Source organism: Gymnoscopelus braueri, assembly GCF_963280865.1.
Source record: "Gymnoscopelus braueri genome assembly, chromosome: 19".
Lineage (NCBI taxonomy): Eukaryota > Metazoa > Chordata > Actinopteri > Myctophiformes > Myctophidae > Gymnoscopelus > Gymnoscopelus braueri.
In genome coordinates, this window is record NC_137621.1 from 48,694,172 (window position 1) to 48,706,369 (window position 12,198).

The 12,198-nt window shown below is 38.9% G+C and overlaps 1 protein-coding gene across 1 annotated transcript; it reads left to right on the forward strand.

Annotated features, from left to right (window-relative positions):
* Positions 1-4,196: 4,196 nt before the first annotated feature.
* Positions 4,197-5,045, forward strand: LOC308074830 (putative charged multivesicular body protein 4B-like protein CHMP4BP1; the record flags this gene model as incomplete). Its single annotated transcript, XM_080414329.1, has 1 exon — positions 4,197-5,045. The coding sequence occupies one exon, from the start codon at positions 4,197-4,199 to the stop codon at positions 5,043-5,045; it is 849 nt and encodes a 282-aa protein (XP_080270455.1).
* Between the last annotated feature and the right edge of the window lie 7,153 nt (positions 5,046-12,198).

Below are 12,198 nucleotides of genomic sequence, written 5' to 3' on the forward strand. Positions count from 1 at the left end.
AAATGGAACCAATTTGGTTTCTATCCATCATGGGGACCCCCTGGAACCCCCTCAAGTACCCCTGGGGGTCCCCGGACCCCACTTTGAGAACCAATGACTTACAGGACACATTTTCAAAGTTTTCAAATTTCATTTGACATGAACAATGAACCGATATGATGATTCACAAACAATGATCAAACGAATAACAAACTAAAACACTCACGCTTCATACTGTACATGGCAGATTACATAAATGCAACTTAAAATAAAGCATTGGGCCACAGTTACCTCACATCTTAACAGGAGACCGGACATGAACCTATTTGAAAAGATGAGATTGTCTTCTACTCCAGGCTCTAGAAACAAAATGTGTCTTAAATACCTCATAATTAAACAACCACTCCAACTTCTGGCCATCATCTTCCCAGAGTAGCTCAGGTTTTTGCTTTTGCATTACATCGAATAAAGAAACCCTCAAATCGTCATACAGAGTACAATAAAACATAAAATGGAATTCATTTTCGACATCTTTCAGGTCACATTCATTGCATGATCCTATTCTCTTCTGGCACAGCTGAGAACCGACCTACCTCAATAGCAAGAGGCCGCTGAGCACACACTGACCACTGGTTTCTGGTTCAAAAGGATTTGGCTTATGGCTCAGTATACCAAAACGTTGCTTATCTGGACATTATGATCTAAGTTTCGGTTTAGACCATATGTCGTTTGACCATTTCTCTTTGTAATTACAAAATATTTTTTGTTTCAACATGTTAATCGTAAACTAATGGCCTAAGTCATTTTTTGAGGAAAATTATATTTTTGCCTAAGTCAGCTCCTCATGACACTGGCCACCTCTGGTAAAATCGCCAATCTCCTAATTGAAAAGGATCATGCTGTTCACTCCCCTTTTAGTATAATGGCCTAACTCCCTAGTGTGACTTAGGCCAAAATAGGATTTTTTTTGGGCCTAAGGGCCTAATTTTGTGATTTAGGCCAAATTATTTACTGATTTAGGCCATTTTTAAAACATTTTTTGGAGCCTAAGTCAGATTTAATCCTATTTAAACCTATTTAAATCTCTTATGTTACATAACTGACAGACAGTGTTATTTTTATTTTAATAGTCATAATTTGTTATAAACATTTTGGGTGAAATGATTAAGAAATATCATATAGTTTTGTTTTGGATCAGTTTTTAATTTTTCCTGAAAAACTTTAAAAAATGACATAGGGCGGTAGGCCATTAGTTTAGTAATGTGACATATGTTACAACACAGCATATTATGAAAGATATAAGCAAAATCTGCCTCTCTGAGAATAGAAAAAACTTTATCCTGGGGTCATTGTGAGCCTTATCCAAGTTGAAGACCTTTTTTTTGTTATCCTACCCTCTGGCAGATTAATGAGACGGTTCCACAACCGTATCACTTCTCCCTTTTGCCTAATCTCCATTGGTTTCCAATCCCAACCCATATCTCCCTGGATTGCAAGAGAGGGGGCAAATGTATGTACAAATGTATGGTCAATATGTCAGGAACTTTTTTATCCATCCTCTATGGATGTTGATGTTAATATCACAAAGCCTTCTTTTAACAGATTACATTTCGGCATTCAATGATGTTACGTTATTGTAAATGCATTACGTCAGTAGTTTTTTCATGATTATTTGAAAATAGCGGATCTACAAGCTCAAGACGGGTTGTTTATAGGGTTAAGGTGCTTAAACTTTTCGAAAAAGTTTGATGCTATATTAACTCCTTTTGCTGGGGACCCCCTAGAACCCCCTTGAGGAACCCTGGTGGTCCCTGGACCCCACTTTCAGAACCACTGTATTATGCCAACAAAACCTTTACCGTTACATTGATTCCTTAAATTGCCATAATAAATAATAAAGTGGTTAGAGCATGCAGCCAAAGCACGCCAATCAGCTGATCAATCAGTCAATGACAGTATAAAGTAATACAAACTACAGGGACCAGCATGCCAGGAGTCCTCTTATACTTGTGTTTGTCCACAAGATGGCAGTGTAAGTTAGTTTTAGGGAGAAGAGTTGCAGTGTTGCCAAGTCATGTTTTTTTTCTGTAGGTTGCGGGTTGTGTTTTTTTTTTGGGCTTGTTTCTGAAGTGTAGTTGCTTATTTGGGCTTGTTTCCAATGGTTTTATTTGTATTATTTAAACCAGTGGTTCTCAAATATTGTCATGTCATGGACCCCCAAATTAATATGTAGCCTATTTGTCCCTAACCCTGACCCCCATCAGAAAATGTTTTGTGCCAGGGAGCCCCGTACCAGATTTGTGTTGTTTGAAATATTCCACATTTTATTTAAAGATTTTTTGAAAATAGCAGATGATGATCTACAAGCTCACAACGCATCGCATCGTGAGCTTGTATATGATGTATAGGTTTGAAGTGCTCATGTGGCCTACTATAGTCGCTTCTTTTGGGGCTTGTTTTCATAGACCTTGTTGCTTATTTCTCTCGCAAAATCTAGCAGCACTGGCTGTGTCACAAGCTCTTGTTAATACTTTTCATTGATTCAATATATATAAATCTACATGCAGACACATTTTATAAAATAAAACGTTGTTTAAACCAATGTGTATGGTATGTTAATACAGTATAACTAGCACATCTGCAGTGGATGGAGGTTGGCTCTCTACTCTTCCATTGAGACACACCCTGCTGTTGGTACACAGTACTGTGTCAAGCGCAATTATAGCTCTTTTGGCCAAGCAGGGATTGCGTCTTGGGCAAGATCTCCCATGTGTGAGACCAGGGTTCAAATCTAGGTTTTGGGGGAAAAAAAGTATGGATTGCAGCTTTAAACCTCAACCTGATGATAAAGTGTTTAGAAACAGAAAGGTGTGCCTTTTCACCTTTTTGGTTAATAATGCACTAAGAATAGAAGGAAACAAACAGTAAGGAATGCAGTAACATGGGAGTTATCAAACTCCCATACTTAGGCTACTCATCATGTGCAGATTAATTGTGCAAAAGTATTGAAAAAAATCTATTTCCCATCACCTCCTGTAGGCTACACCAGTGGGTGCTACTGAAACATGTAACAATCGCTCTCAATTATGAATAATGTGAATTAGAATGTGTTGGAATTCAGCACTGTTATTCAACACCTTCTCCAGTAGAGCTGTACAATATAGACAAACACATTCTGACAGTAAGAACTAAAATATTACAGTAAGACTGCAATTATCCATTATTTTCTTATTACTAATCAAATAATCGAGAGGCACAACTTTTTAATTAATAATTAATCAACGAATCAAGGTGAAAAAATGTAATAGATTTTTTTTTATTTCACTAAATTCATTAGTCTGATTAAACCAAGCTTGTAGATCGGCCCGTGTCCCCTAGGGTAGGTACCCTCACAAAAAACATGCAGTAATCCTGGTCTCTATACTGCCTCCCCCTGGTCAGCCGGGGCGCCTGATGGAGGGCAAAGGAACTGGTTGGAATAACGTGTTCCTTCCACGCGCCACCGAGGAAACTCCCTCCTGTCAGGTGATATGAAGCGGCCTGCTCACTCCTCATGCATTGAAGGAGGCATGAGCTCAGTTCTGGGCTCTCCCTAGGCTGGCAGAGGGAGAGCAGCGCCCAGGATTACATAGGCAATTGGCACTGGGTGAAATGAAATTTTTTTTTAAAGAAAATAAAACGTCAATTTTAGAAAGTTTTTGAACATTTTTAAACATTTTAATGAAATACCCAAAATAGGGATGCCAGGTTGAAAATTGTTAAACTTTGCAGGCCCAGTCTGCGTTTCTTTTGCTTTGGCAAAATATTATATTTAATGTGTTGTAGCAATTTGTTAAACAAGAAATGGATTGTGGGACCGAGGCTCCGAGGTGGGCCACCATTATTTGGAGCTGGGGCTAGTGGAATGGATGTACATCACAACAGCACCTTCGGAAGGCTTGGAGGAGCTGAGAAAACATGGACAGCAGAAGCCTTTGTATAGCAGCGTATAAGGTGATGTGACTTCCTGTCAGAAAAGGACTTCCCATGGAGCTGTGTCAACCATGTTTGGCTACAAATGACTCATCGTGACCTCATCATGACGACAGTAGTTAACACCCCCGTACGATATAAAATATCAGGCCACGGCAAAGTCTTAAAGTAGATTCCTTGTTTGAAGACTTCTTGTCATGCATATTTTCTAGTTTTTGTAGTTTTTGTGATCCAGCATCTTGGTAATGGCTTTGTTCCTCAACATATTCTATGGGATATTTGGTCGACGAAAAGAACCCGACCAACAAGAGGCAGCGATTCAGAAACTCAGGGAGACAGAGGAGATGCTAAAGACGAAACAGGAATCTCTAGAGAAGAGCATTCAGAAGGAACTGCTTTCAGTCATAAATGAAAAAAACATTACAAACAAACTGGCGGCCGTGCAGGCCTTGAAAAGAAAGAAGAGGTACGAAAAGCAGGTGGAACAGATCGAAGGTAAGATATCGAACGTGGAGTCACAGAGAGAGGCACTGGAGAACGCCAACGTCTACACTAAAGTGCTCAAGAACATGGCCTTCGCCGCCAAGGCCATGAAGTCTGTCCACGACAACATGGACGTCGATAACGTGGACGACCAAATTCAGGCCATCACGGAGCAGCAGGAGATGGCACTGGACATCTCCGATGTCATCTCCAAGCCCATGGGCCCCGGAGAGGTGTATGACGAGGATGAGCTGCTGGCCGAGTTGGAAGAGATGAAACGGCACCAGCGGCTGGCGGACAACAAGCTGTTGGAGGTCGACGGGACGCTTCCCAGCGTGACTTCCACTTCCTTACCTGCCGAGTCCGTCTCTCTATCAGAGACTGATGGGGCGCTTCCCGGCGTGACTTCCACTTCTTTACCTGCCGAGTCCGTCTCTCTACCGGAGACTGATGGGACGCTTCACGGCTTTACCCGCCTTTTCCCCTTTTCCACTTTACCCGCCGAGTCCAGCTCTCTACCTACCACAAACTGCAACACAACACACACACAGCAACATACAGACAACACTCCAGATGAACCTGTGCTGAAGAAGCCTAGACTGAACTTGTGAAATTGAAAGAAAGGAAAATGGGAAATGTAATGTCTAGAATAGATTAATTGCAGATTGGTATTCAGGTTAAAGCTGCACTATGTAACTTTCCTGTTCTACCCCGGATTTGAACCCTGGTCTCCTGCTCAAGTGCTGAAATATTTACAGCTGAGCTAATAGAGCCTGACTGCTTGCTCAGAGGATAAATTGAATTTTGACCTTCAGGTCAGGATCGTGTCAAAGATCATGTCCAACATAGACACAGGATTTAAATGTCTCAATAGAAGAGTAGGGAGACCCAACCACCCCAATTGTATACGTTATATTGTATTAACATACTCTACCATATAGATTGGGGAAAATAACATTTTATTCACTAAAAAAATGATATAATAGAGCTTTAATGTTGTTTATACACACACACAAAAATAAACTAAGTATATTAAGATACCTTGAAATGATATGCTTTGCACTGATATCCTTTAAGTGATATGCTAAAGGATATAGACCACTTCATCCATTTTCAACCAATCTTCATATAATTGATCCTCATTATGTTAATTATCAGATGGCACCATTTCTGTCTACTCTGTGTCTCAGAGGAGGACAGCAGACAGTTCAGAAACCTGCCTACCATCCTCAGTAGGCAGATTTGGTCATTTCAAACAAGATGTCAACCTCTTTATAAATTTATTTTGTTAATGCAAGAGAAATGTCGTCCGTTTCTATGCTCTTGCATTAATAAAAAAAACTTTAATTAAATGAAAGGATGAAATCTTGTTAGAAAGGATCAAACATGCCTACCGATGATGCCACTCGTGGGCAGGTTTCTGAACAGTTCACAGCTCTCTTCTGAGACACAGACTGAATAGACAAAAACGGTGCCGGCTTATAATGAGCATTAGCGAGGACCAATTACATGAAGATAGGTTGAAAAAGTGGTCCTTTAAGTTAACTGACACAATCTGTTTGCCAACTTGTTTGCCTCAAAGACAGGGGGATGTGATGATTAGATGGTATCTGATAATTATCTAATCAAATTATCTAATTCATTCATTTAGACCTATTTGATCCCACGGGGGAGACTCAGTTTTTAGCTTCACCCAGCTGAGTGCTGCCTAAGTCGTCAGACTTGAGCACGGCCTCTCTACCCATTCAGCTATATCCGCCCCCTATCTGTGAACACAAGGAGTAATGTTGATGGAAGGAAAACGGGAAACTATTGTTAACCACTTCAACCCCAGCATCCATATTCTGGGCTGAACATTGGCTGAATTGCGACGCATTGTGAGCTTAGTTATACAGCTATTTTTGAAGTACAGAGCCAACTCAGGTCCAGTTTACTAAGGATAGAGCGTTTACGTGGTTAAAGTGGACCACACATAGAGGTGACATGTACTGTATGTTGACATGCTGATGGTGAAATAATAAATAAAGGTCACATGGCATGCGTGAGGACATAAGGTAGTCCAACATTTTTTAACATATTGCATAAAATCATAACTTTCTTTCAGCCACTATCTGGCTGTTCAGTCTCAATGTGATAGCAGTCTAACTGATCACACAAGAATAAAAATAATTTTCAAACATTTTCAGAAAGTTAAAACAAATACAAGCGCGTGCATGTCGATGTGTGTGTGTGCGTGCATGCGTGTGAGTGTGCATGTGTGCACGTGTTGGGGGGGTCTCATCATCATGTCCAATGTACTAAGAAGGGAGGCTCTAAACGAACAGAACAGTTGTGGTTGTTGTTGTTGTATGTGTTATAGGAAATCATTATAGTTAAAGGAACACTTCACCCATTTTCAACCTTATCTTCATATAATTGGTCGTCACTAATGCTCATTATACGATGACACCATTTCTGTCTACTCACTCTGTGTCTCATTGGTGGGCTGTGGACAGTTCAGAAACCTGCTTACCAGTGACATCATCGATGGGGATTCCAAGCTAATAGAAATTGCAGTCTTCATCTTCCTGGAAAGTTGGCATGCTGAAATAGAAGCCATTCTTCTTTCCTTAATAAAAAATTAAGTATTAATAATAAAGTTTGAAATCTTGTGTTTAAAATGATGATAAATACCCCATTTTATGATTTAAAAAAAACTAAAACTAAGCCGTTTAAAGAAATACGAAATACCATACAAATACAAAAAGTGAACTTGTTGAAAACACAAAGTAAAAGCTGTGTATTCATTCATTCAACCAAAATTATAATATACATGTATTTAGTATTTATTGTGCATATTTGTTATGGAGGTTGTTAAGGTCCTACAGGCCTTCTAAAAAGTTACATATGTGTATGTTGTAATCCATCTTTTTGTGTGTCAGTAGTCTATGCTGACTGAGTGCTACACCTTACTCACTGGATTCAGTCCATATGTATAGGCTACTATATCATACTGTATGTATATTAAATTAAATCTATGAACCGAAACATGGTTTTCAAGTGGTATTGCAAGTGGTATTGCAAACGTGTTGCCAAATTGTGCAAGAGAAAATCTGCGAAAACAGGCCCAAAAGAAGCGATGCTAAATACATAGACTATTTGAAAATAGACGTTCTGCAAACTCACAACATGTCGCGTTACAATGTGTTGTGAGCTTGTAAATCTGCTTATTTAAAAGAAAAAATCTAATATTTGGAAAACATTTGAAACATTTTAACTACACAAATGGGTGTCCGTGGTACAAATATTTTCATATGGGGGTCCACGGACAAATACATATTAATTTGAGGGTCCTTGACATGAAAATATTCAAAAACACTGGTTTAAACAATATTAGGAAGCAAGCCCAAACAAGCAAAGACCATTTTGGGAACAAGCCCAAAAAAACGCAACCCACAACTACCAATATTTACAAGCGACTTTGCAGAAAAACAAGCCCAAAGTCACTTATAATAAGCGGACATAGCAACATTGTAGTGTGCAACGCACACAAAAATGTCTGGTCACATTTATGTTTTTTGTGTATTTGTTTTTATTTCTATTTTGAGAATGTTAATTTTGTGAGTGAAATGTCTTGACTTCTCTGAACCAGAATGCAGGGGTGTCAATTGGGTATGGCAGGTGCCATACCTCAGCTCCAGAAAAAAAAAAGAAAAAAAAGAAAAAGGTACGATTGCCATACCTTAGCTTTTGCTAAACTGACGCCACTGCCAGAATGGACAATAATTGTTAAAATAATTGTATAGGTTAACTGCACCATGTAACTTTCCTCTATTCTACCCCGGATTTGAACCCGGTTTTCTGCGCAAGTGCTGACATTTTTACCATTGAGGTAATAGAGCCTGCTTGCTCCATTAGGTCAAAATTCGTGTCAGATCCTGTGTCTAGGTGAGTCAGACCTTAATGTCTAAACAGAAGAGTAAGGAGACAAAATACAACCACCCCAATGTATAAGTTATATTGTATTGTAAGCCTACATACTCTACTATACAGATTATATATATTTTGATTCATTAAAATAAAGTTGCATCGTGCCGCTTTAAGGCAAAGTGATAGTTATTGCTGAGGAATTCACTATTTCAAATGTGTCTGTCCAGGAAATAGCTAATGGACTGAAGATTGGACTGAGTGGGAATTGTTGTATATGTCTGTGAACTTCATGCACACAACACCTTCAAAGCACCTCAAAGGGTGACTAATGTGCACACATACCTATTTCTTTACCTTTCTACTAGTTATTCTGAATTTGTTCAGTTTCGTTTTTTGGTCATTGTTGTGATTGTTGCTACAATGTTGAGGAACTGAAACCAAATTCCAAAGGATTGTACTCTTGTGTATTTTTTACATATAATCAAATATGTGTAGATCAATGTCCACGAGGACAAAGAAAGCATTGTTCTGTATAGGTACACACAGAGAGGATGAAAACACACGCCCCCCCCCCCCCCCCACACACACACACACACACACATTCACACACACACATTTTAAAATTCTATTCGAATGGCTGTTGATGTCCGGGTTGGAAACAAAAGTGTGCTCAAACCCGTTTCCAACCCGGACATCAACAGCCATTCGAATAGAATTTTAAAATGGTGCCGGTACATTGATGATGTCTTTTGTATTTACCAGGGTAATGTGAATGAACTATATGTTTTTTTGAGACTGTTGAATAGTTTTGACTGTAATTTACAATTTACAATGGACCACAGCACAGAGAAAGTAATTTTTTTAGATATGTGGGTCATGAAAGGCAATGGAGATTTATTCACTACACTATACAGGAAGGAGACTGATAGAAACACACTCCTTTTGGCCACAAGTTTTCTACACCACTGAAAAGGGGCCTCCCCAAGAGCCAATTTTATAGACTAAGACGGGTTTGTCATTCTACAGAAGATTTTACTGAGAAAGCCTCAGAGATGCGAGATAGGTTTGTGGAGCGAGGCTGCCCCACCACTTGGGTGGACCAAGCCTACAATAAAGCGCTCCAAAAACCTCGTTCTGAACTGCTTACCACCAGTAACAAGAACAAAAACAAAAATACAATTTCAGTCACTTGTATTACAACTTATTCCCCTCACTCGCAAGCCATCAAAGCAGTCTTCAAAAAACACTGGCACATTTTACAGACAGACCCTGAATTAAAGGTTGGGTAAGTGATTTTCTTTGGTTAAAGGGTCTACACCATGAAAATCACTTTTTTTCTTGGTTTTTTGTATTTTTTGGGGTCCCCAGTGTCTCTTGTACCCCAAAAAATGATTTTTTTTTTAAATTCAGTCATTCCTTCTCATTTCATGGATTTCCAGAATGGGCGTGTCTGAACAGGCGATCTCAGAATGGAAATGTTTATGATGTCACAAACATTATTGATGGCAAACCCAATGTTAAATGAAAAGTGCCCGAATCGCTCCGAAACGTTTTCTACCCCCCCTAAGTGGGGGTCTACGAACAAATACATCGGGCTCGGATTTTGGCTCCGCCCCCCGGAAGTGGGTGAAACAGGCACCTCAAACACTTGGTGGAATTGTTCAAAAATCTTCAAAGTGTTTTTTTTTCAATTTTGTATTTTTCTTAGATGCTTCTTTTTATGCAGAATTTTTCCATTTTTTTTCTTTTTTTTAATAATTTTTTTAAATATTTTTTTGTATTAACAAACAGAATTGCTCAGTAGCCCCCCCCTGCCCAAGAGGACGTTTTGGTATTGCAGCTGAAAGCGCTGTATAAGCCAGAGACAATTGACTTGGGATGAGTATATCTGAGTGATGATTTAGGCTCAAACCTTTTGAAAAAGGTTTGAGGGACATACACCATATGATATTAAATATCAAATATTTTATTTAAATTCATGGTGTAGCTCCTTTAAAATAAGTGTTAAATAGCTCTATATTCTGATAAGACTAAGAAATGAGCATGCAAAATTGGAACTGGAACACTATAAAAATGTACCTTAAAAATGGGTACTTTCTCCTGATTGGCTGAGATTTTGACACCTACCTGAAAATGTATTTTCTGTTTATTAAAGAGCTGGAGAGACGGGGAGACTCCTGTTACTGAACAAACACTCTATGATTACTATCAGAATATAGTGCTTTAACCTTTTAACAAAATATTTTTTGTTTTAACCCAAAAATATCACTTACCCTACCTTTAACCACTGTCTTTCGTGATCCTCCTCTATTTGTTTAAACGTGACCACAATCTCCGAGACAACCTTGTCAATGCCTATTTTGCACAAAATAAACCAGCACAGTCCATCCAAACACGTCTTTGCCCCTTACCAAATGGAAATTACCGTTGTGGTCATTGTGCACAGTGTAATAACACAACCAAACTAACGCACTTTAGACATCCACACACCGGAAAAAAGTTTCCAATTAGAAGTATCATCACCTGTGATAGCACCCATGTAATCTATATGATTCAGTGCCCTTGTGGCCTAGCATACAGTATGTTGGCAAAACTACCCGTAAATTAAAACAACGCATCAGTGAGCACAAAAGCTCAATACGCAGGAATGATCGAGAATATCCTGTGGCTATTCATTTCAATGATGCTAAACATGACATATCCTCTTTTAGATTCCAGGGGATAGAACAGATCAAGATGCCACCTAGGGGTGGTGATATAGACCTTCTCCTAAAGAGAAGAGGAGCCATACTGGATCTTCACACGCCAAACATTGGCCCCAAAAGGCTTAAATGATGAATTTGTACTTAATGTTATGCTGTGATTAGTCATGCGTTATTTGGATGGACTAGCTATGTAATAGACCTGTGCTTTTAACTTGTTGGAGTTTTGTGCTCGATTCGTTTATTTTTACCTTTATTCTCACTGTGTGTCTTTTTATTATTATTGGGTCCACTAATATTATCTTTTTCTTTATAGATATTGAAGACCTGGCCCGATGACATGTACAGGCCTTTTCCTCTTCAGAGCCATAATTAGTGTTGCTTTGACCCAGAAAAAAAATGTGTGAATGGGATTGGTGTTGCTTTAATATGATGGTGGTGGGAGTGGCTTTAGGTCTGAGATTGCGGGTGCAGCCAATGGGTTGCATGTCCGATGACCTTCACTTTGGAGGTGTAGCCTTTAAAATGTTTGGTGGTTGATGTGTTCTGTATAGTCTGTCCTGATGAAGGTCTAACGACCGAAACGTCGAATAAAGAGCTAAATCTTTTTGCAAGATCCAGACGGTGTGGGTCCCATTCTTTGATCTAATCATCAGAGATCTCCATAATTTGTACATTTTTGAATTACGCACCTGTCGCCAACCCTTGAGGTGTGCATCGGCCTCCTTCACAAATGTTTCTCAGTTGAAAATCATTATATTTTGTTACGTAAACTCAATATTGTAATGACCGGTAGGTTTTATCGTGCCAGGAACACTTTAATTCACATGCAGCCTTATCGCAGTTTGTTACCAACCAACTCAACATGTGGAAACCTTCAAGTGAAAAGCACAACTGCATTTTATCGTCTACTCAGGCTTTTGTGAGCCCCCTAGACAGTGTTTAAGTTGCTTGATTCAGTATTTAGATATTGATATTCATTTTATCAGACACACCCTCTTCCTATAACCGATTATAACTTCAATTCCATTTTTAACATGTTAGATTCATCAAAAACACCCGTCCTTGGTTCTGGTGACTCATCCTTTTTTTTGTATTATTGTATTAATTTTTTTTCATTTTCCCCCAAAAATATATTTTAAAAAAATGAATA